The 24,222-nt window shown below is 42.3% G+C and overlaps 1 protein-coding gene across 1 annotated transcript; it reads right to left on the bottom strand.

Annotated features, from left to right (window-relative positions):
- Window positions 1-473: 473 nt before the first annotated feature.
- On the bottom strand, window positions 474-2,336 carry LOC311601172 (leucine-rich repeat-containing protein 14-like; the record flags this gene model as incomplete). Its single annotated transcript, XM_084788589.1, has 2 exons — window positions 1,725-2,336; window positions 474-987 (listed from the first exon to the last, which is right to left on the bottom strand). The coding sequence occupies exons 1-2, from the start codon at window positions 2,333-2,335 to the stop codon at window positions 474-476; spliced, it is 1,125 nt and encodes a 374-aa protein (XP_084644715.1). The 5' UTR covers window position 2,336.
- Between the last annotated feature and the right edge of the window lie 21,886 nt (window positions 2,337-24,222).

Here is a 24,222-nt window from a genome sequence, read left to right as displayed (position 1 = left end):
TGTTCAATTCGGATAGTTTTCTATAAACAGCTAAAGAGAGTCTTAAGTAGACAAGTTTAATACAACTTTAGGGATAAACATGTTTGGCTTCAATCACCACCTGCCCTCCTAAGCCAGAAGTAGGACAGGTTAGATTGTCGCGACTGGTGTTACCTATCCTCACATAAAGCTCATTGAAGATGGAGCTGTGACATTTCATCATGTAGTCTTTCCAAATTTTCTAACTCAAATGTTAGTAGGTAAGATGAAATACTATCAAGAACAACAGTCAAGAGACACACGACTACTCTCAAAGTCCTCCATTTTCTTCTAAGTTACTCGCTATTGAGAACCGTTACACACCTACCTATACTTTTTAACTGTATTTTCCTACAACATAAGGACCGTTTGTGTTAACTCTATGGGATCAACAATAAAAGCTGTTCAGCACTTAGGAGAACATATCAAATTGAAACTGTGTTGGACTATGCAATTTAAGCAGTGTAAGTCATCCATCTCATGTCGCCCCTTTCTGCCTCCTGCAGCATGATCTTCAACTGCGCATTCACATCAGCAAGTTTCTGTCGATCCAAACTATCCGGATTGTGCCAATTCCCATAGCAATGCACGGGGATAGGATAAATCACGTATTTCAGCTGTGTCATGGGCGTTAAGTACTCAAGAATTCTCCTGAGCATAGGCATAGAAATGGGATTAGAAGAAAAGCTGAAAAAACGGAGTTGGGAACAGCGGCTCAGGGCTGGGGCCAGAGCAGTGAGTGTAACATCTGTTAAAAGGCAATGGTTCATTGTCAGATGCTGCAAGGTACAAGAGAGATTCTCCAGGAGACAACAAAACGGTACACAATCTTCCCAACACATTGAATTGTTGCTGATATCCAACAACTTTAAATGATTGACTCGAGGGCACTGAGACAGAAACTTGATGTCGCTGTAAGAAATTTCACAGAAGGGCAGTTGCAAAAAATCCAAATCAGCTGGTAGTACTCTGCAGAGAGGAAACACACAGGTATTTATGGAAAATGAGGACTATGAGAGGGGAGTTATATCCTGGAATCTACAGTAATGTATTTTGCACATATATAGCATTAGCAGCTAATGTTGTGGGCTTTCACATGCTTAGTAGACTTGTGCATCTGTGAAAGATACTTTATCACTTTAACAACTGCTAATTGAATCTTGATAATTCATACAAGATATTGCTATAGAGGTGTGTGGAAAACTCAGTGAAAATATTATGTACTTAGTAACCAGAATATAATTAAAGGTGGGATTAGTTCAACTGCTTGCAAGAGATAGGGCAGAGGGCGCAAGCAAATGGAAGCTCCCTGTGTCCTGCCCATGAATGATAGCCTCCACATTCCTGGCCTGAACCTTGGAGATAGCACATTAGGGAAATGGTCAGGCCCATAGTCTATGGCTATAAGTATGTGCGCCTGTACCACAACATAAACTTTCTCTTAATTCCTCCTCTTCATCTCCTGATGGCTAGAGAAGTACTGCACTGCTCTGTTCACCTTCACTGAGCGCACTGCCTGCATGCGCTTAGATGACCAGTTTTGTGCAACTCTGTTTTTCTCTTCAATCAGAAAAAGGTGCCCTTTCTTGGCTGATTTCAAACCCACAGCATTGTCCATGCTAACACGGAAGGTGAAAGATGAATTCTTTTTCTCATCGTAAAAACAGGCTATTAACAGAAACCCAGTACCTATCCCAAGCTCTTACCTCAGGACATGTTCAAGATGATCAGTGAGGCAGAATGAGGAACAGCTGAGCTCCTTGAGGTGGTCCATACATCTCAGTTTGGAAATGAAATTTCTAAAGGCTCTTCCATTGAAAGATCTACAGGTGATTTTAGACAGGCTAAGTCTATCTAAGTTTACAGCCTGCTTCAGAAGGGACACGACACTGAAGAGAGAAGCCTCAACAACTGACAGGCGAGAAACACATTTCAGATCAAGGTGGCTTAAGGCGCTTCTGCACTCACTCAACTTCTTAATGCGCAAATCACGGCAGCACAGGTGCAAAGATCCCAAGCTCTGCTCAACTTTACTCAGAAGCAAAGCAAAAAATTCATTTTCCCTAAAGGCCCTATCAAGGGAAAGGCTCACTAGTAATTCCATAGTTGTTTTGGGGGACTGACCCTCAGATTCTGAGCTTGAACTACTACATTGGCTGTGGACTTTCATCAGAGAGCGCTCAGAGTTACTGCAAGAACGCAAACAGGGTTTGCATGAAGTAGTGATCACAGGGCATTTGGTCTTGCAGCCAGGATGCTGAGTTAACTCTAGGATCCTCAGTTTAGGGCTCCTGTAGGTTAAAAAAACACAGAACATCTGAGAGGTAGCAAATATTTATATATCCAAGCAGGATCAATAATAACATGTAGTGACAAAATGATCTCACTTCCTTATGTCGTTCCATATACCAGCTTTAAGCAAGACTTTCCTATGCAAATACTACATCCTTTACTATCCTTCACTATTTTATACATCAATTAATTCTCAAAAGTCTTGCTGCTCCTGCCTCCATTTTATGTTTATCTATCAATAGCAGACTCATGCACCTCAATTACCAAAGTAAAACCCTATGTAAGTCCTCAGAGTTTTTAAGTTACTCTCACCTGATAGACCAAACACCTTACACCCATTTTTCAACATCTACCATAACAAAGTGTGGAAGATAAAATACCACAGCTAGCTGGTGTTCTCTTGCAACAGGTATGCGTAATGCACTAATGCAGCGTGAGAAAAAGGGTCAAACTTTGCCACTGCTGTCAGTGCATCTTACGCCCATCCACTTCCGCAGCACTGAACATCAGAACAAAGTTATCTTGGGATCTCCTCAAGTTCATGGATTACTGTGCACTCAGAAAAAAAATCACTTAATTCTTGGTTTACATTCCTTATATTGACTTACTGCCAACAAGTCTTTCCAATGAAAATAAAACATCACTCACAACAGTTTCCTTTAATTCTCCACTAATCCATAGCACTCTTAACACTCAAGTCTTTCTTCAATGCAAATAGTAATATCACAATACAAATCCATCAATATTGTCCTCGATCCTTTACATTCCGTATCCAACATTGTGAGACACTTGTTTCAAAGTCACATCAAGGTTTAGACTAACAGTCTCATCTTCTCTTTCACTACTAGCCTACACTACCTCTGAGAGAATAACAGACAATGGCATAACCTCCTGTAACTTACTACACCTACGTTATACAGAGTCTTACCTAAAAGCTGGGTCCTCAGCAGGAAAAAGCTGAAGACTCTCAACCATGACCTTCCAGAGTTTGCGCTGGGCTTCCTGCATGCTTAATGGCCCAACGTGGAGGCAGAAAAACGGCCAACTCTTCACCATTGCTGAAAGTATCTTCTCATGTCTACCCTTGAAGGCAGCAGTGAACAATGGAACAAAAAGCTCCCTTGGGATCTCCTGGAGAGCTTGAATTGCTAAAGGCTCATGGTGCAAAAGACATTGTATAGTAATATCCAACAGTGTGGGTGGTTCCTTGAAGTCCATCTTAATGAATCTGCATCAGAGTGAGAATCATTTAGAAAATTTGACAGCATCCACAGTATCTTCTGTGCAAACAGTATTAACAACATGCTAAATTTTGGTAGTAAATCAGCCACTTCTAGAGACCTCTACTTGTATGTAATAGACATATGCCTGTGAGTATATGATGGCTATTTGTATATGAATATACACATAACAACTGCTTTACATATATACATATACATACACACATAAGCTTGTGAAAGTGATGAAATGCCAATAGAAATGAACACTGTTAGTAGAACACAATTTGCACCACTTAGAGAAATGATATTTCATCTCAATAGTATACAAGCCATCAAAAATGAAAGGGTAAATATATACAAAAGGGATAGCATCATCACTATCTTTAGAGAATTCTAAGACATCAAATTAACTGCGATTATAAAGAGAAAAAAAAAGAATATCATTCTAGTCCATTACTTGTCATCCTGGCATCCCCCTCATGGCATATAGAGGTACGCCAAGATTGCAAGAGATATAAATAAAAGAAAATGGTTAGGGGCTACAAACTGACCTGAGCCTATACCCAGAAATACTAGTCACAATATAATCCTAAAATAAAAATAATGTATTCTAAAGGTAAAGGGAGAAATGCAGTTCAATGAAACAACCCTCCCAAAGACGTCTAATTAAAATCCTTACGGTCTCTCCCATATGTGGTAACAGTCTTCCTGAAAATAGAACTTGTGAGCGTCTAGTGAGGGTGCCACATACAGTGTCAAGGTGGGAAAAGAATTACAGGACATGTTAGTGTAGGGTAGAGGAAGGTATGGAAATACACAGTGACTTCCATTAAGATAAGTAACTAATGTATGTTAAAAATGAAGGGACCCATGTGAAAGGGAGAAGAAAAATCCCTTGGCTGTCAATGGATGGGAGGGTTGGAAAGTGTGGAGAAGATTGAGTTGAAGGTGGGAATATGTTTGAACTACACTGTGTGCTATTTTCAATGAATCGATAAATTGTTTTTAAAAATCAACAAATGAAACTTCCTTATTTGAAACGCAGTTTCTAAGAAAGTGTAAGGTCAAACAGGCCATGAAGATCGTTCAAAGAAATATGGTATTTATGGGGACAAAATAAAGAGGGACATTAAGAGTCTGATAAAGCAAAAAGAAAAACAGATCAAAATATTCATAACTATTACCTTTAATACCAAATCAAAAAACTTACCGTGGAAGAATTGTGCTCAGATATCTATAAAGTTCCTTTACATGTACTCAACTGCACATAAACACCTAACAAACACAAATGCAACAACTTAAAAATAAATCTAAATTATAGAAACAAGCAAAACAGTAGGGTAAGTTAAGAAAAGACAAACCTTATATGTTTCAGCAGCATGCTTTCTTTTAGATGGTTTAACAATGCCCTGAGATCAAAACCCTAACGCAAATCTCAGGGTGATTTCCATGTCTAATCTTAAAACACACATGAGATACTCATGCCCTTGCATGGACAGCAGCAACCTCATAATTTGCAAATGAGAGAGTCTCTCAGTCTCTGGAGAGAGGGAGAACCTGCCTCCGCTACAGGTAAAAAAGCTTTGAATACATAGTGGGGCTTAGTGGGAAACACACACACACACACACACACACACACACACACACACACACACACACACAGAGAGAGAGAGACACACACAGAGACACACACACTGAGAGAGACAGAGACAGACAGTGACAGAGACAGAGAGACTGAGAGAGAGAGAAATATACACACACAGAGAGAATTAGAGGGAGAGAGAGAGAGAAAGAGAGGGAGGGAGAGAGAGAGAGAAGGATATAGAGAGGGCAGGAGAGAGGGAGAGGGAGAGAGAGAGAGAGGAGAGACAGAGGGAGAGACAGAAGTAGGGAGACAGAGACAGAGACAGACAGAGAGAGACAGAGAGAGAGAGAGAATCTGTAAGACTACTGACCTTGACTCATCAGGGATCAGCACCAACCTATAAGTTAATAAAGATGAGAAAACCCAAAGTCAATTCTCAGTTCTCACACTCCAAAAGTGGGTCTAGAAACAAGCACCTCCAAATGTAGACATTATATATAAATTGTATATCCCAATGTGTTTCCTCTTTTCTTTTCCCTGCTGGTATTTGGTATCATTTATACCACACAGCATTTTAAACCTTCTAGCATTTATTCCTTTGGTTACATTTACCTAGTTTGTTCACATATTTGTTCTAACTAATGTGCTTCTATCCCTGTCCTTTCCTATCCACTTCCTAACATGCTTCGACTTTTCCCTTCTCCACTGTCCTTTCTTTTATTAGGCATTGCCTGTCCCTGGGTTCCTCCCACCCACCCAATTCATTTGCTCAGTTTACTGTTTCCACTTTGGTCCACATTCAGTTTTAACTCTATGGTTCACTGCACAGTATATTCCTGATTCCTGTTCTTTTCCCATTTGCGCTGTGGTAGTTGGATGTAAGCAACTTTGTGTTTCTTTACAGACATGGTCTATGATGGTGATCCAGTGCTTACTTTTGGTCCTCTCTAAACAGTACTGAAGATTTACCCCACTGGAGGAGGATGCTCACTAACATCTCCAAATAAACCGTGAAGAGATACCAAGAGCAGGTGATGGAGACATCACAGCACAGATGCATAGGTCATATGAAAAGCATGGGAAAGGCTCACAACCTCTCAAATGTGTAAACTAAAAGACAATGAAGTGGTTGGAGGGCTCCACTGAGAATTCAAATGCCACACAAGATAGGACTCTCGGCGATTTCAGAGAAGATTCAAAGTAGCAAGTGAAGGAATTCAACTAAGGACCCAGAGATGCAATCCAGAAACATGCATGAGTACGTCAGCAGGACATTGTGAGTTTGAAAAGAGAAAAAAAAAAAGAAACATTAGAAGTAAATAACAAACAAACAAAAAGCAGAGTAGAAAAGTTCACCTACAGACTGTATCAGTTAACCTAAAGAATATTAGGGTTGGAAGAAAGATTCAAGGAAAATCTCTACTTAAACATCAAGATCATAAAAGAAATAAATAACCAAGGTGAAACTCTTGCAAGACTTAACTCAGGTCCTGCAGCTTGCTCACCGCCCGCAGCAAAGCATCATCTAGGTGGTTTCTTATCAGGGACACCGGGTGGTTTCAGCGACACAAATCACTAAAGGTAATAGAGCTCAGAACATAGGATTAGAGCAGAGAGCATGGGATGATCCGAAAAAGAGACACCAAAGAGTGCTGGCTTAAAAAGGACACATCCTAACAATGGAAGGACACACAGAAAAGGCCTTGTGAAAAGATACTCACGACAAAAGCTCTGAAGGTTCTAAGAGCACACTGCTGGACATGAAACGCTTCTACATGGCCAACTTGTAGCTGACATTAAACTAAACTGTGAAAACCAGAGACTTCTTCATCTAAAGTCAGGGAATAATACAATGGGGCCTGTTCTCTGAAACTATTTTCAATATGCTGCTGGAAGGTTTTACCTACAACAATGATACAAAAGGAGGAAGTAAGTGGGATACAAACAAGAAAGGATGGGGTTAAATAATCTCTCTCTCTGGGCAAGGGAAAAGCTCAAAGGGTTAAAAGAGTACAAACACTCAAACACAAGCACTAAGGTGTACCTAATACTTTCACTAATGAAGCCGGATTCACAGCAACATAAAAATCCAGTTCACACTCACTGAAAACACATGATGCTATGAAAGGAATCAGAAAAGCAATTGCATGTAAAGTGTTTTTAATTTTATAACACCTAGGAGTAAACCCGAGGGAGTGAAATACGTGAGCAAATGAAACTTTGAAACACTGAAGAAATGGAAAGAGACACTAGAAGAGAGAAAGGCTTCCCATTCACACAGATGAGGCAAGTGACCATGTTACTGAAAGTTACATACAGGTACAATGAAATGCCTTGCAAAACACCAATTATATTTAGCACGAACTAAAAGCATGGTCCAAAATACAGAGACAAGAACAAAAGACCACAGTTAGCCAAAGCAAAAGCTGCAGCACAGCAATGCTGGAGGAAGCACACACAATACATGTTCTCAGATGACACCCTGGAGCCACAGAAACAAAAATGAATGCCACTACAGGAAAAAGAGACACAAGGAGAACCCCAGATTGGAATAGATGGCTCAGACATATAGCCAGGGACACTCATACTTTCTTAAATCATCTTTTTCTTTTTGGGGACAGGGTTTCTCTGTGTAACACAGCCCTCCCTGTCTGACCTGGATGCCCTTTGTAGAGCAGGCTGGCCTCGAACTCTCAGCGATCTGCCTGCCTCTGCTTCCCTGAGTGCTGAGATGTCAGGCCCCTGTCCCTCACTCTTCACCACATCTAAATCAACATAGATCAAAGTTCCTAATGTGTGATGGTACATACTGAAACCTCTCTCACAAGAACAGGCTGAAAATGCTTTAAGATATAGGGACCCTGGAAACAGCTCAGGAAACAATAAGAACCGAGTGAAAGGACTGTATAAAGTAAACAAGCTTCTGCCAAGCAAAGAAAATAAGTAAGAGTGAAGAGACAAACATCAGCATGGCCGCAATGCTTTCCCACTATCTGACATGATTAATATCTACAATCTTTAAACAAGTCTACATTTAATCACCAAATAAAGGAACCACCAAATCAACACATGCCAAATGCACTGAACAGTTCTCAAAGGAATACACATGGCCAATAAATGGATTTTATGATCGTAAACCTCATAGTCATTACATAAATGTTCATCAAAAGCTTTCGGAAAGTATACGGTTCCCAGACAGAAAGGGAGAAATCAAGAAAACAAGTAACAGCCAGGCACAGTTAGACATTATGCCCCTCTAAACCTGAGGCCATTTGTTCTTTTCCTAGGAAGGATTACTATTAAAGGAAGGTGAAGATAATATTTACTGAGCGCTTAGAGACAGATATTTCACTCTAGCCCTTAAATACATCTCTCATTTAATTTGGAGGTGTAATTGAATCATGTCTCTGCCATTATAGCAGCAATTTGAAAGATTCCTAATGGATATGAAATTTCCAAAGATCAGGCAACTAGAGAATGGTAGCACGCAAGGGTGAGCCCCCTAGACAGTTACCTTGCATGTGGCCTAGTCTGAGAGGTGAGGCCAGCATGCAGGCAGCTGTTCACCCAACATCCTCTGCTCTGCTGTGCTTTGTTTTGATGTTCTATTTCTTCTTTCTGGAGCTTAGTAAAAATGTTTTACTACAGCTGTTTAATTAAACAGTAGAGTGAGAGGCCGGAGAGATGGCTCACTGCCCTTCGAGAGGACCCAAGTTTGATGCCAAGCACCCGTATCAAGTAGGTCACAACTCCTGCTAACTCTAGCTCTAGGAGATCTGACATCCTTTTCTGCCCTCGAGGGCACTGCGTTCATGTGAATACACAAACACACGCAATTTTAAAATCATATTTAATTTTTTAAAAAGAAGACAACAGAGTTGGGCACAGTGGCACAGGCCTGTATTCCCAGCACTCTGGTAACCCTCTGTGAGTTCAAGGCCAGCCTGGTCTACAAAGAGATTCCAGGACAGCCAAGGCTACACAGAGAGACCCTGTCTCGGGGGGAAAAAGAAATGAAGAAAGATAAAAGAAAGAAAGTAAATAGCTGGGTTTGGGATGCCTTTATTCCCAGCACCCCTGAGGCAAAGTCAGGCAGATCTCTGTGAAATCAATGCCAGCGAGGTCTACAAAGCCAAGTCCAGGACTGTCAGGACTCAAAGAGAAAACCTGTCTGGATAAACAAAACAAAATAAAACAAAAAACCAAAATTTTTTTAAAATAAGGAAGAAAACAAATAACAATAAATGCTGAGGAGGATGTAGGGAAAAGGAACAGTTACACATTGATGCTGTCAATTTGAGGAAGACAAATGTAACATAGGTTCTCTCATATGCAGTATTTAGACTTAAAGATGTATTTAAACACATATATGTAATACATATGTAGACATACATGCAGTTTTTCCCTACTTATATTGACCTGATAATGCTCTTTTCTCCCTCCATCCATTTTCCTTTTCCTATAATCCTTCTACTTCAAACAATCAGTCCTTATATTATTTTTATTATATATATATATATATATATATATATATATATATATATATATACATACTTATTATAAGCTGTGCATATGGGCAGAGGCTTTTAATCCAAGCATACCGCAGGCAGGGGCAGGAGGATCGCTGTGAGTTTGAGGCCAGCCTGCTTTACAAAGTGAGTCCAGGACAGCCAAGGCTACACAGAGAAACTCAAAAAGGCAGTATGTGTATATGTATCTATACATATATATGTATTATATATTGTGTGCAATAAAAATATGTGTGCTTGTAAATGTCACACCAAAACCCATTATTGTGCATTTAATGGAACATTCTTAAGTGAGACAAACGCAAATTGACAGAAATTGAAAAAACTTTAACGTGTACCTGACCAGGAATCTTCAGATGTGTTCAGCTTGTAAAGTTCAGTGATGATAGAGGAATTGTCCTTGTAGATGTGACTATGGAGAAACGATGACTAAACTCACTGAAGTATCCTAAATGGAATCCTGGACCACAATGACAACATTAAGTGAATAAACCATAAAATACAAATGAAATAGGTGGTTTACTTATTAGGACTTCAGCAATATTCATCTCCCTGTTTCTGGTAACCCTTTTAGAGTTGTAAGTTATGTGTACTAGGGTAATATGGGGGCAGGAAAACTGTGTTATGCACCTAACTTCAGTTTATAATCTAAAGAGGTTCTGAGATACACATCTGTAATGACATCACTAGAGACAGAAGCCGGGGGATCGTAAAGACCCGTGAGAAGTTGCATGGCCACCTTGACTGGAAAACTTCCAAAGCATCTGAGAGCCTATTACACTAAACAAAATCACGTTCCTCTATGGCAAGTATGAAACAAGGTCCATGAGCATGTACGTGCTCTTCAGGAGTGAAAACCAAACTAATTAAATCCTGTAGAAAGCGAAATACAAATCTACACAGTTCGGTCCTTACTGTTTTAAAGAGCTGGCCCATAAGAGACGTTCCGGCAGGTTGACGCAGAACTCCAAATCCGCGCAGCACAGCTGTAGAAATACCAAGTCCTTCTCAGGAATCTAACTCTCCTGAGCTACCGCTACCTCGGGAGAAAGGCCGGCCTCCAGACACAGCATCACCTCAAAAGAAACGCACCAAAGGCAAGCCGATTCAGAACCACGGGGGAATCCTCCGTCCCGGTCACAGATTAATCCCTCTCCCCTTGTCATTTAGCCCCAAACAGGTTTAACTTACTCGTAGTTTACCTAAGTAAGACGGTTCGTGTGTTCAGCAGCGGCAGCCACTCATTTTCTGAGAGGCTTTCCCGATGGCGGCAGCAGCGGCGGCCGAGGCCACGAGAAGGAAGGAAGCCGCCCTCGAAACAGTCCCGCCTTCTCCCGTTTAAACCAGTGACTGGAGAAATCTGATTGGCTCCTCGGCATCACCTGACTCGTCACCAGCTACTTCCGCCATCCGTGCATGCCAAGCATGCGCTGCATTGCTAGTCGGCTCGGAGTATGCGCCAGTCCACTTCCCTAAATACTCTTAGCCTAAGAACAAAGAAAGTTACCTATAAAAATTAAACCCATCTCTGAGTGAGACATAACCACCACCTGGCCTCAGATTTTACTAGGCCAGGTCTCAAGCTCGGACACAGAGCCATTGCAATTAGTGGAACCAATACAGGAAGTGTTTCATTCAAACTCGAGGATCTCCTGGAACTCGCTCTGTAGATCGGGCTGGTCTCACTTCGAACTCACAGAGATCAATGCCTGCCTCTGCCTCTGGCCACACAGAGGGTTTCTGTCAGAAAAAAAAACAACAAAGCAGAAATTAAATATAGATTCAGGCATGGTGGCACAGGACTTTAATCCCAGCATTCGGGAGGCAGAGGTAGGCAGTTCTCTGTGGGTTCAAGGCCAGCCTGGTCTAAAAAGAGAGTCCAGGACAGCCAAGTCTACAGACAGGATTTCTGTCTGAAAAAACAACAACAACAACAACAACAATAATAATGATGATGATAATAATAATAATAGTAATAATAATTGGAAGAAGAAGAAATATACATAAACAAACCAACAAAATTTGAGGATCACTTATTGGAAAACATGGGTCTACTTTAGCACTCTTGAAAAGGATACTTGCCGAGGTGCCAGCAGTCTCAAAATGTAGAGTGCTGGAGAGGTTATATTTGTTTAAGAGAAAACTAAGGAGCAAAGAGACACAATTTTTTTTTATTGAAAGCCACAAACAACAACAAAAAATTGCGGAAATAACCAATGAGTTTTCAAAGGTGTTCTGAATATTCTGCAGAGAAACCACTATAATATTTTGCTGATATTTCAATGAGAAAAGGATACCTGCTCATCTTAGAATATTAACTGTCAATAAAGAGGGTAGCCCCTAATTATTTAATATCTGTTTTCTATCCTACAATACTGATCTTATTCCTCCTTACTTTTCTTTTCCACATTCTCATGCAATTGTATACAATACCGTTGCTCATGGCCTATTCTATCCTTTCCTGCCTACCATATCCTTTATTGCCTATGTCCCATGAAAGAAAGGAAAAGGGTGCTGAGAGCATTATTATAGACTGTGGAGGTTCAGCCCAAGAGGTTTCAGAGGGCAGTCAAATTAGCAACTGAGTAAATGGCCATTCCTGTGAAATTTTGGCTGAGTACATGTGTTGCAGTGTTGCTTATCTGTTTGCTTTCCCTGCCCCCTTTCTTGGAATCTGCCTGAGGCTAAATTGAGGAGTTTCCAAACTAATTGTATTCGCAGAGGAGATTTCAAGATAGCCTCATATTGACTGGTTATTAGTCATCACTCTTATGCAGATTTGCAAAGTTTGAGACTCAAAGATGTTGCTGATTCCAAAGCAGTGAGATTTCTGCCTCGGGAAGCTACCTCCAAGAAGGAGATGCATCCCAAGAGAGAACAAAGTGTGTAGCAGGTAGAAAAGCTGACAGGATGGAACCATCTGAGCACTTTAACCTCAAGCATAGAGCTACAGGCTTTGGAGCTTGTCTTGATAGGTTTTGGTCTGGCTTTGGTCCAAAATGTCCTCAGAGTGGCCCTAGTCCTCCCCTTTGGAGTGATAATATATATGCTGTGCCCTTGTATGTTGGATTTAAGTAATTTGGTTTTTTGATTTTTTAATTTTTGAAGGTTCCTGTGAAGAAATTGCCTTATGTCAGAAGAAACTTTGGACTTTAGGCTTTCAAGCACTCTGAAGGTCATATTTTTGTTTAGGTTTGAGAACTTAACTTCTATGATTTTGCTGAAAATATTTTCTGTGCTTCCTTTTTTTTCTCCTTTCTTTTTAACTATTATTCAGAGGTAGGGTCTTTTCATTGCATCCCAGATTTCCTTCTTGTTTTGTTCTTGTTTTTGTTACTGTTTGCTTTTTTTTGTAAACATTTCTCTTTGATTTCATAATCCTTTTCTTTCTACCCTGCTATTGTCGCCTTTACACTTCATTCAGCTTGATGATTAGACTTTCTGGTTTCCTTTTTCTTTTTCCTTTAATGCTTCTTTTTAGTTTACTTCAGGGTGGGTATTCTTCTATGTTTGTATCTCTTTATGAAAGTTTTCATGCCTTTAATTTTTCCTTATCTTATTTAGGTGTTTGTTTTTTCATGGTCTTCATTCAGTAATTTTTCCGTTTCTTCTTTTAGCTCCTTGCATTTGTTAGCAAGTGCTAATTTGCAGTTCTCATAGGTCAGCTATGTTGTTTTCATCTGATCAAATTAAAGTGGCTATTGCTAATTTCCTGAAAACAGGAATTGTCTTGGCTGCTCTTGCAGTTTGTGTTTTGCAATGGGATCTGGACATCTAGAGTTAGGATGTTTGTGGCGTTTCTTGGTCTGTACAGCTAGTCTCATCTTCCTTGAGTATATTTGGATGTTTGTTGTAACTCCACTTGTCAGGTCCAAACTCTGTGTTCAGACTCCAAGAAGTCCCAGACTGGCATAGTGGGTGGGGTGGTAGATAGTGAACATGGGACAAATTTCCATATCTTTCAACTTTCAAGAGGTAGACTCCATTGTTTTAAAGTGTGTGCAAAATGTTTAATGCAATTTCAAGTTATTATATCTAATTAGGAATCTGTAGCTCAGCGGGAGCCACAGTGAGTGGAACAGGGCCTAGCTCATAACAGAGCCCTCTAGAATCTTCTTATTACGACTGAGATTTCTGTATTCACTGACTCTGCAGTGAAGTATTTGTGGTTAAATTTACCACATTATACTGACAAGGAATAGAATGGGAAATATCCCAGTGACCAACACTTATGATGTCCTGACGTATCTATGTGTGGCTTTCTGCTGGATTTTCTATCCTCACAAATCCTAAAAGTCTGTTATGAATTCAGACCTCAATCCATACCCAAGACCCCACGGAACTTTAGATCAGGAATATCAATGTCTGTATCTCATTATTTGCAGGCTGATTCTGCTGTGCATTGCCCTAAAATAAAATTCTTGTCTGTAGTCAGACAGGTTAAAAAGTACACAAAAGAGCAAGGAAGTTTATGCTTGTTGAAGAAAGTAGTTCATTGACAGGTATCCAGGTAAGCTAACTGGCTATCGTATCCTTCCCCAATGAGTATAATCTACATGGGGTTCCACTCATCTTTTTAAGACTCAGGAGAGAACGGCAGGCAGGAAATCTACTGAATCAGGAAAGCAAATGACCACTCGGATAAGTAGTAGTACAAAACATTATTTGCTTGAGAACGGTTCACAGAAACATTGTTCAGAGTTTAGAACTCTGGCCTTAATTCCTTGCCATGTAGGTCTCTCTAAGAGCCATTTGAATGTTCATACGACATTATCAGCTAGGTCGGGAAGAGAAGATTGAAAGAAGCCATAATGCCTTCCTTGAGTCAACCATGCCTAGCAGTCCATGGCCAACTTTCAATAATCATTTTAACTGGTTTCTTTGCCAATGCTCTATTGCTATGAATAGACACCATGATCATAGCTAATCCAACAAAAGAGAGCATTTTACATGGGCCTCTCATATACTTTCAGAGGCTTAGTCTATTGTCAATAAGGGGAGCATTGGTACATATAGGCAGACATGTTGCTGGAGGATACTCTGAGAGTTCTATGCCCAGACCTGAAGTCAGTGGGAAGAAAGAGACACTGAGACGAGCTTGGCCTTAGAAAGCTCAGAGTGCACCCCCAGGGACATTCTTCCTCCAACAAAGTCACACCTCATAATCCATCTCAAGTACTTCCACTCACTGATGACTAAGCATTCAAATATATCAGCCTATGGGGGCCATTCTTATTCAAACCACCACAATTATTGCAAGAGGGCCCCCCTCCACCTTACAAAGCCACCTAGTCTGTCACCCCTAGAGAGAAGTCTGGTTAAAGCACCTCTGTTTGGACACATAAGAAAGATATGATAAGGCTACTGACTCACTTACTAGGATCCATGTGAGAAGTCACCAGATTCCTCCTGTCTGTCTTAGGTATATGAATGTGTGGTGGCCACTCTGGTTTGTCTTTACTCTTGTATTTCTGTATGTGTCTCTCAGTCTGTTTTTCTGTGTATTTCTGTCAGTTCTGTTTCCTGTATTGACAAACAGTTTTCTCTGGTATGAGACAAAGCCATTTCTCCAGGCTTTACACTTATACTGCCCTTCATACTTGGACCTAATTACTTTGCCTCTGTCAGGTCCCTCAGAGAAAACAAAACCCAAACTGGAACCCATTTCTGCCTAACTCCAGGGCTCTAGCTTATTTCGTTGCCTGAGTCCCAATCATGGTCTAGGCCCCTGTGTGGAGTAAGAGAAGGGCTGGGCCTCTCCTTCAGGACTTTGCCATGTCGAAGCAAAATGCACACAGGGAGGGGAAGTAGTCCCTTAGGCTGCCAAGTTCTCTGGCTAATTCTAAGCAGCCACAGAGAAGGGGAAAAGTTCCCCTGGGTTGTCCCTGAGAAGAAAAGAAGTTTCACCCCTTCTTCTTTCATGATTTTATTCCAACTTTTCAACTGATGATCCATACAATTGAGAAACACAAAACCCGACATTCTCTGAGTAAAAGTAGAAAAAACTGCCCCTGGGCTGCATGGGGTAATTAATGATAGACAACGCAGCCAGGATAAAAGTAATTTTGCCTTCTGTCCAACACAGAACAATGATACTGTAAACGTAATTTTCATTGCCCATTTTCAAACAATTTAAAGACATCTGCTAAATGATTTCCTTTCTTACCCATTTGCCATCCCACCGTGCCCCCTGGTATTAGTGTTGGCATAAGGTTACTGTATAATTCAAATGCTGATTTCTGTATCTCCCATGTGTGCTTGCAACCCTATCCTGAAAATCTTCTGTCTCAAATGTTGTGCAAACTCTGCTCCATTATTGTCCCCTTGTATGCCAACAAAGCAGCTTGCAGCCAGTCACTGAGCAGGGGAGACTATAAGGATGGAATTCCTGCCAATAGGAGAGCATGACTTAGAAGAGGAAGGAGGGATTTGGCCTGGGGATTGAGCCATGAGAGAGAGGTCCAAGAGACATCAGGAAGAAGCAGAAAAAGGGAAAGCTGTAAAACACAAGTATCACTGAGATGTAAGCTTATAGGAAACCAAGAGAGTAAAGAAGAGAGTTGTGAAGCTCATGATTAAACAAATATAAGAGAGTCTCAATTTTTTTGTGATAGCCAGGGTAAGAGAGAAACTAAGAAACAAGCACAGTTTCATAAAAGTAACCACAACACATAAAGAAAAAATTAAAAAGTTTAAATGATTATAGGTACGAGTAGGTCTCAGTTGCTAGAGGTAGGTTAAAGGGGACATAACAACAGAGAACTGATTGGGACAGACCTCTGTGTAAGCAAAAGCCACTGTCACTTCTCAGGTGAGGAAACAAGGTTAGATTTCCAGCTACCCAGCAGAAGTGGGGAGTCTTACCCTGTGTGGGCAGAAGATCTCCTAGCTCAAAGTCCTCTCCTCAATCAAAAGATACAGTTGGACTATCTCTCAGATTGACACCGATGATTCTCAGGTGTATGAGCAGAAACCAACCCCCAAGACTGGCCCAACACCAGGTTCCTACAATTCTTCAACTAAGCGGCTCAGCTACCCCTGTGCAGATTAAACAATACCCACAGGCCCTGGAAACAAAAAGGGAAATTGCAGTCCATAGTGCCTGGCTTGCAGAGTCAGGGACGCTGCCCGCTTGCTGGTCACCATGCCTGTGAAGAAACCTGGGACCTCACGTTCTCAAGAAGCTGATTCCTCCGGAGAAAGAGGTGTCCACGGTCTTGAACCAGAAAGATGCATTCTTCAGCCTCCCAGTGACAGAGGTGAGTCAAGGCATCTAAGTTTTAAAACGGAGAGACCCATGGGGAGATTACAGTGGGCAACTGGACCAGATTGCCCTAAGGATTTAAAACCACTACCTGCTGATCCCCTGCCTTCTGCCAAAGGTTTCCTGGGGCCATATTCTTCCAACACATAGATTACCTACTCCTAGCCTCTACAATTCAATAGATTCTAAAAGGGCCCCTGAGGGACTGCAGCAAGAGTTACAGAGCCAGGACTACGGAATGCCCACTAAGAAAGCTCAGCTTGGTACATCAGAGGCTTCCTCTCTTGGCTGCCACCTGAGGGGAGGCAAAGGGAAGCTGCTTCAGAGTAGGGTTGCTGAAATCCTTCAGATCCCAACTCCAGAAGCTAAGAGACAGGTTTGACAGCTCCTAGGTGCATCTCAGAATTGCTGCCCCTGGACAGCAGAGTTTGTGGAAATAGTAAGGCCTCTATACAGGAGCACAACGAGGGAAGGGTTGAAAGAGTCAGAGCACTCAAGGACACCACAAGAAACTCTGCCATACTGTCAAAGACCAGCTTTGACACCACAGGGTAAACTGAGATGGGGCATAGAGAGGCGGCTAGCTGATCACCCAGCAGACCTCTCTGAGGGTAGAAAGCTTGATTCTCCAGGCCGTGACCAAAGGGAGCTGTCACTGACTGTAGCCACCATAGGGTGCTATTGATAGTAGCCAGCATCCAGTTTCTAGGCCAGAAGTCACTGTAACTAGTGGGGACTGCTGCTGATTGTAATCAGTGTCTAGAGAAAAGGAAGGAGAAAGCATCAAACACACACACACACACACACACACACACACACACACACACAAACACACATGATGGATGAAGGAAGACAAGCTCCAAGTAGCGCGTTCCAACAAATTCACCAGATAACTGAATGGATGGAGTAAACTTAAAAGAGTTGGCTCCAACAGTTTTGTTATTTTCTCCCAGAGCTTGTATATCCCAGCAAAACCTTTCAAGAAGTACAAAACTCACAATGTGGGTTCATTCTGTATTTCTTTAAATGAGTGATCAGAAAATACAATATGGTTTTTTCAATACCTTTACATGAAAAGCCTTATGCATATTACAGGTGAAAAAAGCAAATTATTCCCAAGAACCGACATACATTTGTAACTGAGCCACTTGATATAGATTAACAAAGTTTGAGCAAGCAAGCTAATTTCTTAGCCAGTTTCTCTTTACTGGCAGACTGCAATGTGAGGTTAGAAACCCAGTATCAATTGTCTTAAAAAGTAGTCTTATAAACATTTTAAAAGAATCACAAATCCAAACTGTTACATAACACAATCCATTTCTACTTTAAACCCTCAAGCTTCACATCTACTCATTAACAATTCTTATTAAAGCATAGCAGGAATCTGGGGGCAAAACTGGTTACAAGAAATGAAGCATCACCCTATGATCACCAGTCCAAGTTGAGAGAGAGGCATGTCAGCCAGTACCATCTTGTGCTAGCTCAACTATTAAGAGTGGATTTTTCTGAACTTCAAACTGCTCCCTGAGATTTTTTACATTGTAGCCATTGAGAAAAACATCTTAACCTACGGAACAATCTGTTTTTCCAAATCCTTTCTAGGCTTCGGGGTCATTGCTAACTATCTCTAAGGACTTTCTAAGGGTGGTGCTTGAATCACTAATCTGCCCCAGCAGCAATTCCTGAAACAGAGCAAGCACTATTATTGTAAGTGCCAATGAGAGTGCCCAGAAAGGGGCTAGAAGCCCCCTTAGAGTTTCCATACAAGTCATGTAGTCTGTGGTGACCACAGGGGCAACAAGCAGATTGATGCTCTCTAACAGGATGAGTTGCTCAGAATACATCGTCCTTGTGGCTCTGCCTCCCAAGGTACACCCATGGTGGTTGTGCTAACTGGTGGGTTGCATTCCATGAGTTCTAAAGCTGTTTTGCTGTTCCTCCTGAATGGCCCCTGACACAAGATCGACTAACCTGGACCCACAGGGGCTCACAGAGCCTGAACCACCAACCGGAGGGCATCCATGGGGTGAACCTAGGCTCCCCCGACGACACATATGTAACAGACCTACCGCTTGGTCCTCATGTGGGACCTCTAACTGCAGCAGCAGGGCCTGTCTCTGACTCAGTTGCCTGCCTTTGGATCCCTTTCCCCTAACAGGCAGCCCTGTCTAGCCTCAGTAGAAGATGTGCCCAGTCGTACTTGATATTCCAAGGGGTTGGTATATCCATAGGAGGCCTCTCCTTCTGTGGGAAGGAAGGAAAGCAGCTCAGGCACAGGGGGAGGGAAGGGGAGGTGAGAGGGAGGGACTGGGAGGAGACAAGGGAAGGGAAGTTCAGGTAAGGATGTAAAGGAAATAAAAAAATGAATCAGGGGGGAAAGACAGCTTTGACTTTGCCTCCATCCCTAGCACTTCCAAATGTTGCAAAATCTTTTCGTCTGTTTGTCTACAAAACAACAAATCATTAAAAGCCAGGTGGGAATGGCACATGCCTTTAATCCTAGCACTCCTGGGAGGCAGAGGCAGGTGGATCTTTGTGAGGTCCAGGCCAGCCTGGTCTACAAGGCAAGTGCAGGAAAGCCAGAGCTACACAGAGAATCCCTGTCTCAAAAAAAAAAAAAAAGAAAAAGAAAACACCCAACAACAACAACAAAGCAAAAACAAACACACAAAAAAGCAAAAGGAAACAAGAAAAAAACATTGCGAAAGGGGTTTAAAATAAACTGTAGGGCCATGGAGCATGGAAACACTCTGTGGCATACTGGTCCAAATGGTTGGTCCCTCTTGCCACAGGATAGCCCCACCTGTCTAAGGGCTGTGGCAGCTACTGCCAGTTTAATGAAAAAAAGGAGCCAGGTTGACTCTGGATCAGAAGCTTAAACTCAAAGCACCCCCACAATGTGCTTGAGGCCCTCCTCCAAGGCACACCAGAATGCTGGCTGTCTAATAAGTGTGTGGCCCAGAATCAAGCCCTACTCCTGACCCGCCCTGCAGGCCAGGTTGAGAAACCCACTGCCTCCAATCATGCTGCCTCCGGCCCAGTAATGACCTGCGGGTGCTCATCCATGACTGTGACAAGATGATAGATGAAACCAGGTACGTGGGAGCTGCAGTAGATGCTTTAAAAATTACCTGATGAGTAATGAAATAGCTGATTAATTTAATATTGAATTATTATTTTAGTAAGATCCGTGATTACCCCTTCATCAGCCTAATAACTAAACAAGCACACAGAAAGACTTGAATCTATTTAATTAGCCTATAGCACAATGCTGCCCAATAATTAATCCATCCAAAACCTCCATGCTAGCATAGTTTCTTCCCATTCAGATTTCCCCCCTCATACTTGCCTTTGAATCATCTTCAGGACCTGGTTCATTTCTCCTGGAGCTTCTCGGTCTTCTCCTCACGTCTTCCTTTTTTTCCCCAATAATAAACTACCATACAACAATAATTCTGGAACATTTATGAAAGCTGTGAGGCAAGATCTACATTTGTAATGTCCAGTACATATGCATTTGGCAACTTAGGGGAAGTATTATCTATCCTATCTATGAGAGTCCAAAATCTTGTACCTAAAACAATCTCTATCATATCTCATCGCTATCACCAAATAACAATCTGTCTAGACCTAAAAATGATTTATTTATTCTCTTTACATCCTGGTCCTAGCCCCATCTCTTCTCACCTCCCAGTACCACCCTCCCTCCCTCTCCCCATCCCTCTCACTATTCCTCAGAAAAGGGGAGCCCCACTTCTAATCCACCCCAGTGCATCAAGTCCCTTCAGGACTGAGCGCCTTCTCTTCCCCTGTGGCCTGGCAAGGCAGTGACATCAGGGGGAAGTGATCAAAGAGCTAGCAACAGAATCCCTGTTAGACTCAGGCCCTATTCCCTTCACTACAGGACCCACATGAAGCCTGAGCAGCCCATCAGCTCCCTCTCTGTAGGGAGCCTAGGTGTAGTCCAGGCATGGTCCTTGGTTGGTGCTTCAGTCTCAGCAAGCCATTCTGGGCCCTGGTTAGTTGGCTCTGTTGGTCCTCTGATGGAGCTCCTGTCTCTTCCAGGTCCTTTTCTTCCTCCCCTCAACTCCCACTTTTTCATAACACTCCATTCGCAATGTCAATGTTTGGCTACAAGTCTCTACATCTGTTACAGAGCACTGTTGCATGGAGCATCTCAGAGGACACCTCTGCTAGGCTCCTGTCTGCAAACATAACAGAGTACCATTAATAGTGTCAGGGGCTGGCTCTCTCCCAAAGGGCGGGTCTTTGCTTAGGCCAGGCATTGGTTAGACTATCTCTGCTCTATCTTTGCTATCTTTATCCCTGCACAGCTTGTAGTCAGGGTGAGGTTGAAGTTCTTATGGGTGAGTTAATGTTCCCCTCCCTCTACTAGGAGATTTGTCTAGTTCTAGGGTGTCCTCTTCAGTCTCTATGGCCAATGATACCAGGAGTCTCTCCTAGAGTCCGTCTCATATCCTGCTAGGACCCTACCCTGACTTAGGTGTGCAGCCTGCCACAGAGAAGCTCCTGCCCACCGTTTCTTTTACTTTCCTCCTTCTGCAAGCCTTCCAGCCTCCTCCTTCCCCCTGCTCCCTCCAGGTCTAATCTCCACCATTATGTCTATTTGCACTCCCTAACCTATGCTGTTCCTTCTCTTCAACCACTACCTCTGTCTGTTCTGTGTCCTCCTCTGGGTGAAGTTTAAGCATCCTCCCCTGGATCCTCCTTGTTACTCATCTTCTTTGGGTCTGTGCATTGTAGTATGATTATCCTGACTATATGGATCAAATCCACTTATAAGTGAGTACATAGCACGTGTGTCTTTCTGGCTCCAGCTTACCTCACTCAGGATGATCTTTTGCAGTCCTTACTTTCACGGAAAAGATTGGGGCCCAAGTCACCTACCTCAGAGCAGAGAACAGAACTGACCAATCTCACTCAGGCTTTCAGAGAGCGAAAAGGAAACTCCAGCACCTTATAGGAAGACAGTCGCTATGCTTTTTACTACTGTGTCCACTGCTGGCAGGGCTCTGGTAACTGACCTTCACCAGGCTACTCCTCTGCGGTACATAAAACTTTCTGATTGGCTCAGAGGAAGGTATGTTATACCTAGGCTAGACAGCATAGTGTGGGATGTCTCAGCGAGATGCCAGGTTTGCACTTAAGTAAATCCAAAACACTGACACTTTATGCAGAAAAGAGTTTGAATGACAGGCCTGCCAAGGGAGGATAAAAGTACTTCCAAGTGCTTATAGATGTCTTTCCAGATGGGTGAAAGCATTCTCCTTCTAGGATTGAAACTGCTTAAAAGCTTCTCAAGGAACTGGTCCCCTGATTTGGGCTCCTCCTAGCAATGGAGTCTTACACAGGCCTGGCTTACATATTGAAATTATCTCAACAGTTAATGTTTAGATATAGATTAAAGAGTTCACTGGGCACATATAGCACAGACCTCAGAGTTCTGAGCAGCTGGAAAGAATGAACAGGATCTTAAAAAACAAAAATACAAAAACAAACAAACATAAAACCCAAACCAAACCTTGAACTAAACTCTCCTTACAGTCCTGAGAAGGATGGATAGACTTCCTTCCTTTGCTTTGGGCTCGCTGTACTCTATAGAGGGAGGAATCCCTCCTTATGATATTATGTTTCAAAGACACCCCCCACTGCCCCCATGTCACAGACCCAGAAGGTGGAACTCTCTAAGCACTCCTTTCCCAAGTCACTACATGCTTTTTCATTCTCCACACAGGCTACTAATTGGACTACCAGAGAGACCCCGCCAGCCTCTGACTCCACCACTACCTTCCCCTGGTTTGAATTCAGTGATTCCATCTAGGTCAAGCAGGTACCCAAAGGGGCTCTGGCACCAAACTGGAAAATACCCTACATAGTCATTCTCTCCACTGCTATGACTGTGAAGGTAGCTGGCATAGCATGGATCCAGCTTACCCAGGTTATGAAAATGGAAGCCACAAGCGATCATGGCAAACAGACTATCTCTAGACTATGGACCCATTAAGGTTTCATCAGGCCCCGAGGCCATCCTCTCCTGCCCCTCTACCTCTGCCTAAGTCTTATGTTTGATATAAACACAGAGTTATTGTTCAACCCTCCAGGCCTGGACCTGAGAACTGTTGAATACAGATTAAAAGGAAGGTATTAACTAGTGTGACTACATACCAGCAATCCATATTCTTCTTGACCTTTGCACACTGATGCTTGCTTTAAAAGGTTGTGTTGGAAAAAGGGAAATAATAGGAGTTTATCTATTAAGATACAAATACAGAGTTAACAATTCTATGCATGCGCTGCATCAGGGACCCCACGTTGCCTGGAACAACCAAAAACACATAGATGCATATTTAGAAAGAAAGCCCTCTCCAAAAGAAATGTACAATAGGAAAATATAATCCAATGGCCATAATATTAGAAATCTCAAAAATTCACCAGAAAGATTCTGGCCTTTGGAAAACTAGGGGATTCAGACTCTATTCCACAGGAAAGGATCCTGGGTACAGAGTTAGTTGTTGTCAGGGAGAAATTGGCCAGGATTGCTGGCTAGGCTTAGAACCCTGGCCCCTGTACTGCATAGGGAGAGGGACTATCCAGGCTGTCAGCCCATTGACTGACAAACTCACTGTGACTGGGAACAGCCCAAACTAACATTAGGGGACTTACAAGTGGCTGGCACTCGACTAATGTCCAGAACCTTTAACCTAGGCACTTCCGCTTAGTCTGATGCCTGCTATTCTGCCTTGTGGGTTGCCTCATCTGGGCAACAGCAGCATTGCTGGGCCCCTGAGTCTACTTGGTGGCATGTACTAAGGGTTTGACTAAATCTGCCTCTTCTGATGTCTTCCAAACTAAGTAGACAGGTAGATTAGGATGCAGATATACGTAGATTCCTTTTGAGGACTAACACAGCACTTAGATTCCCTTATAGAAATAGCCCAACAAAATTGGAGAGGCTTAGAATTACTTCTCATGCAATAAGGGACTCGGCATGGCTTGGAGAGGAGAAAACCCCTGTTTTTTCAAGATAATTAGAGAAAACCTTCCAGAGTTGGGGAAAACTTCAAAAGGGGAAAGAGACAAAGACATAAATCAGGTAATTGTTACCAGCCACTGTTTCCTTGGTGCCCCCTGGCTAGCAGCTCTTCCATCAGCACTGACTGGACCTTGCATTCTAAATGTGAATGGAGAAGAGACTGGGCCCTGCATTTTAAAGTGTGTGGCCAATTTTGTGTCAGCTCTGTCAAATTAACTGTCCTGAGGACCAACCACACCTCTTTAGAGCAGGATGAGTCC

Source organism: Acomys minous, assembly GCF_964271855.1.
Source record: "Acomys minous genome assembly, chromosome: 7".
Lineage (NCBI taxonomy): Eukaryota > Metazoa > Chordata > Mammalia > Rodentia > Muridae > Acomys > Acomys minous.
The sequence above is the reverse complement of the archived record's forward strand: the minus strand, read 5'-3'. Positions and strand labels throughout refer to the sequence as shown.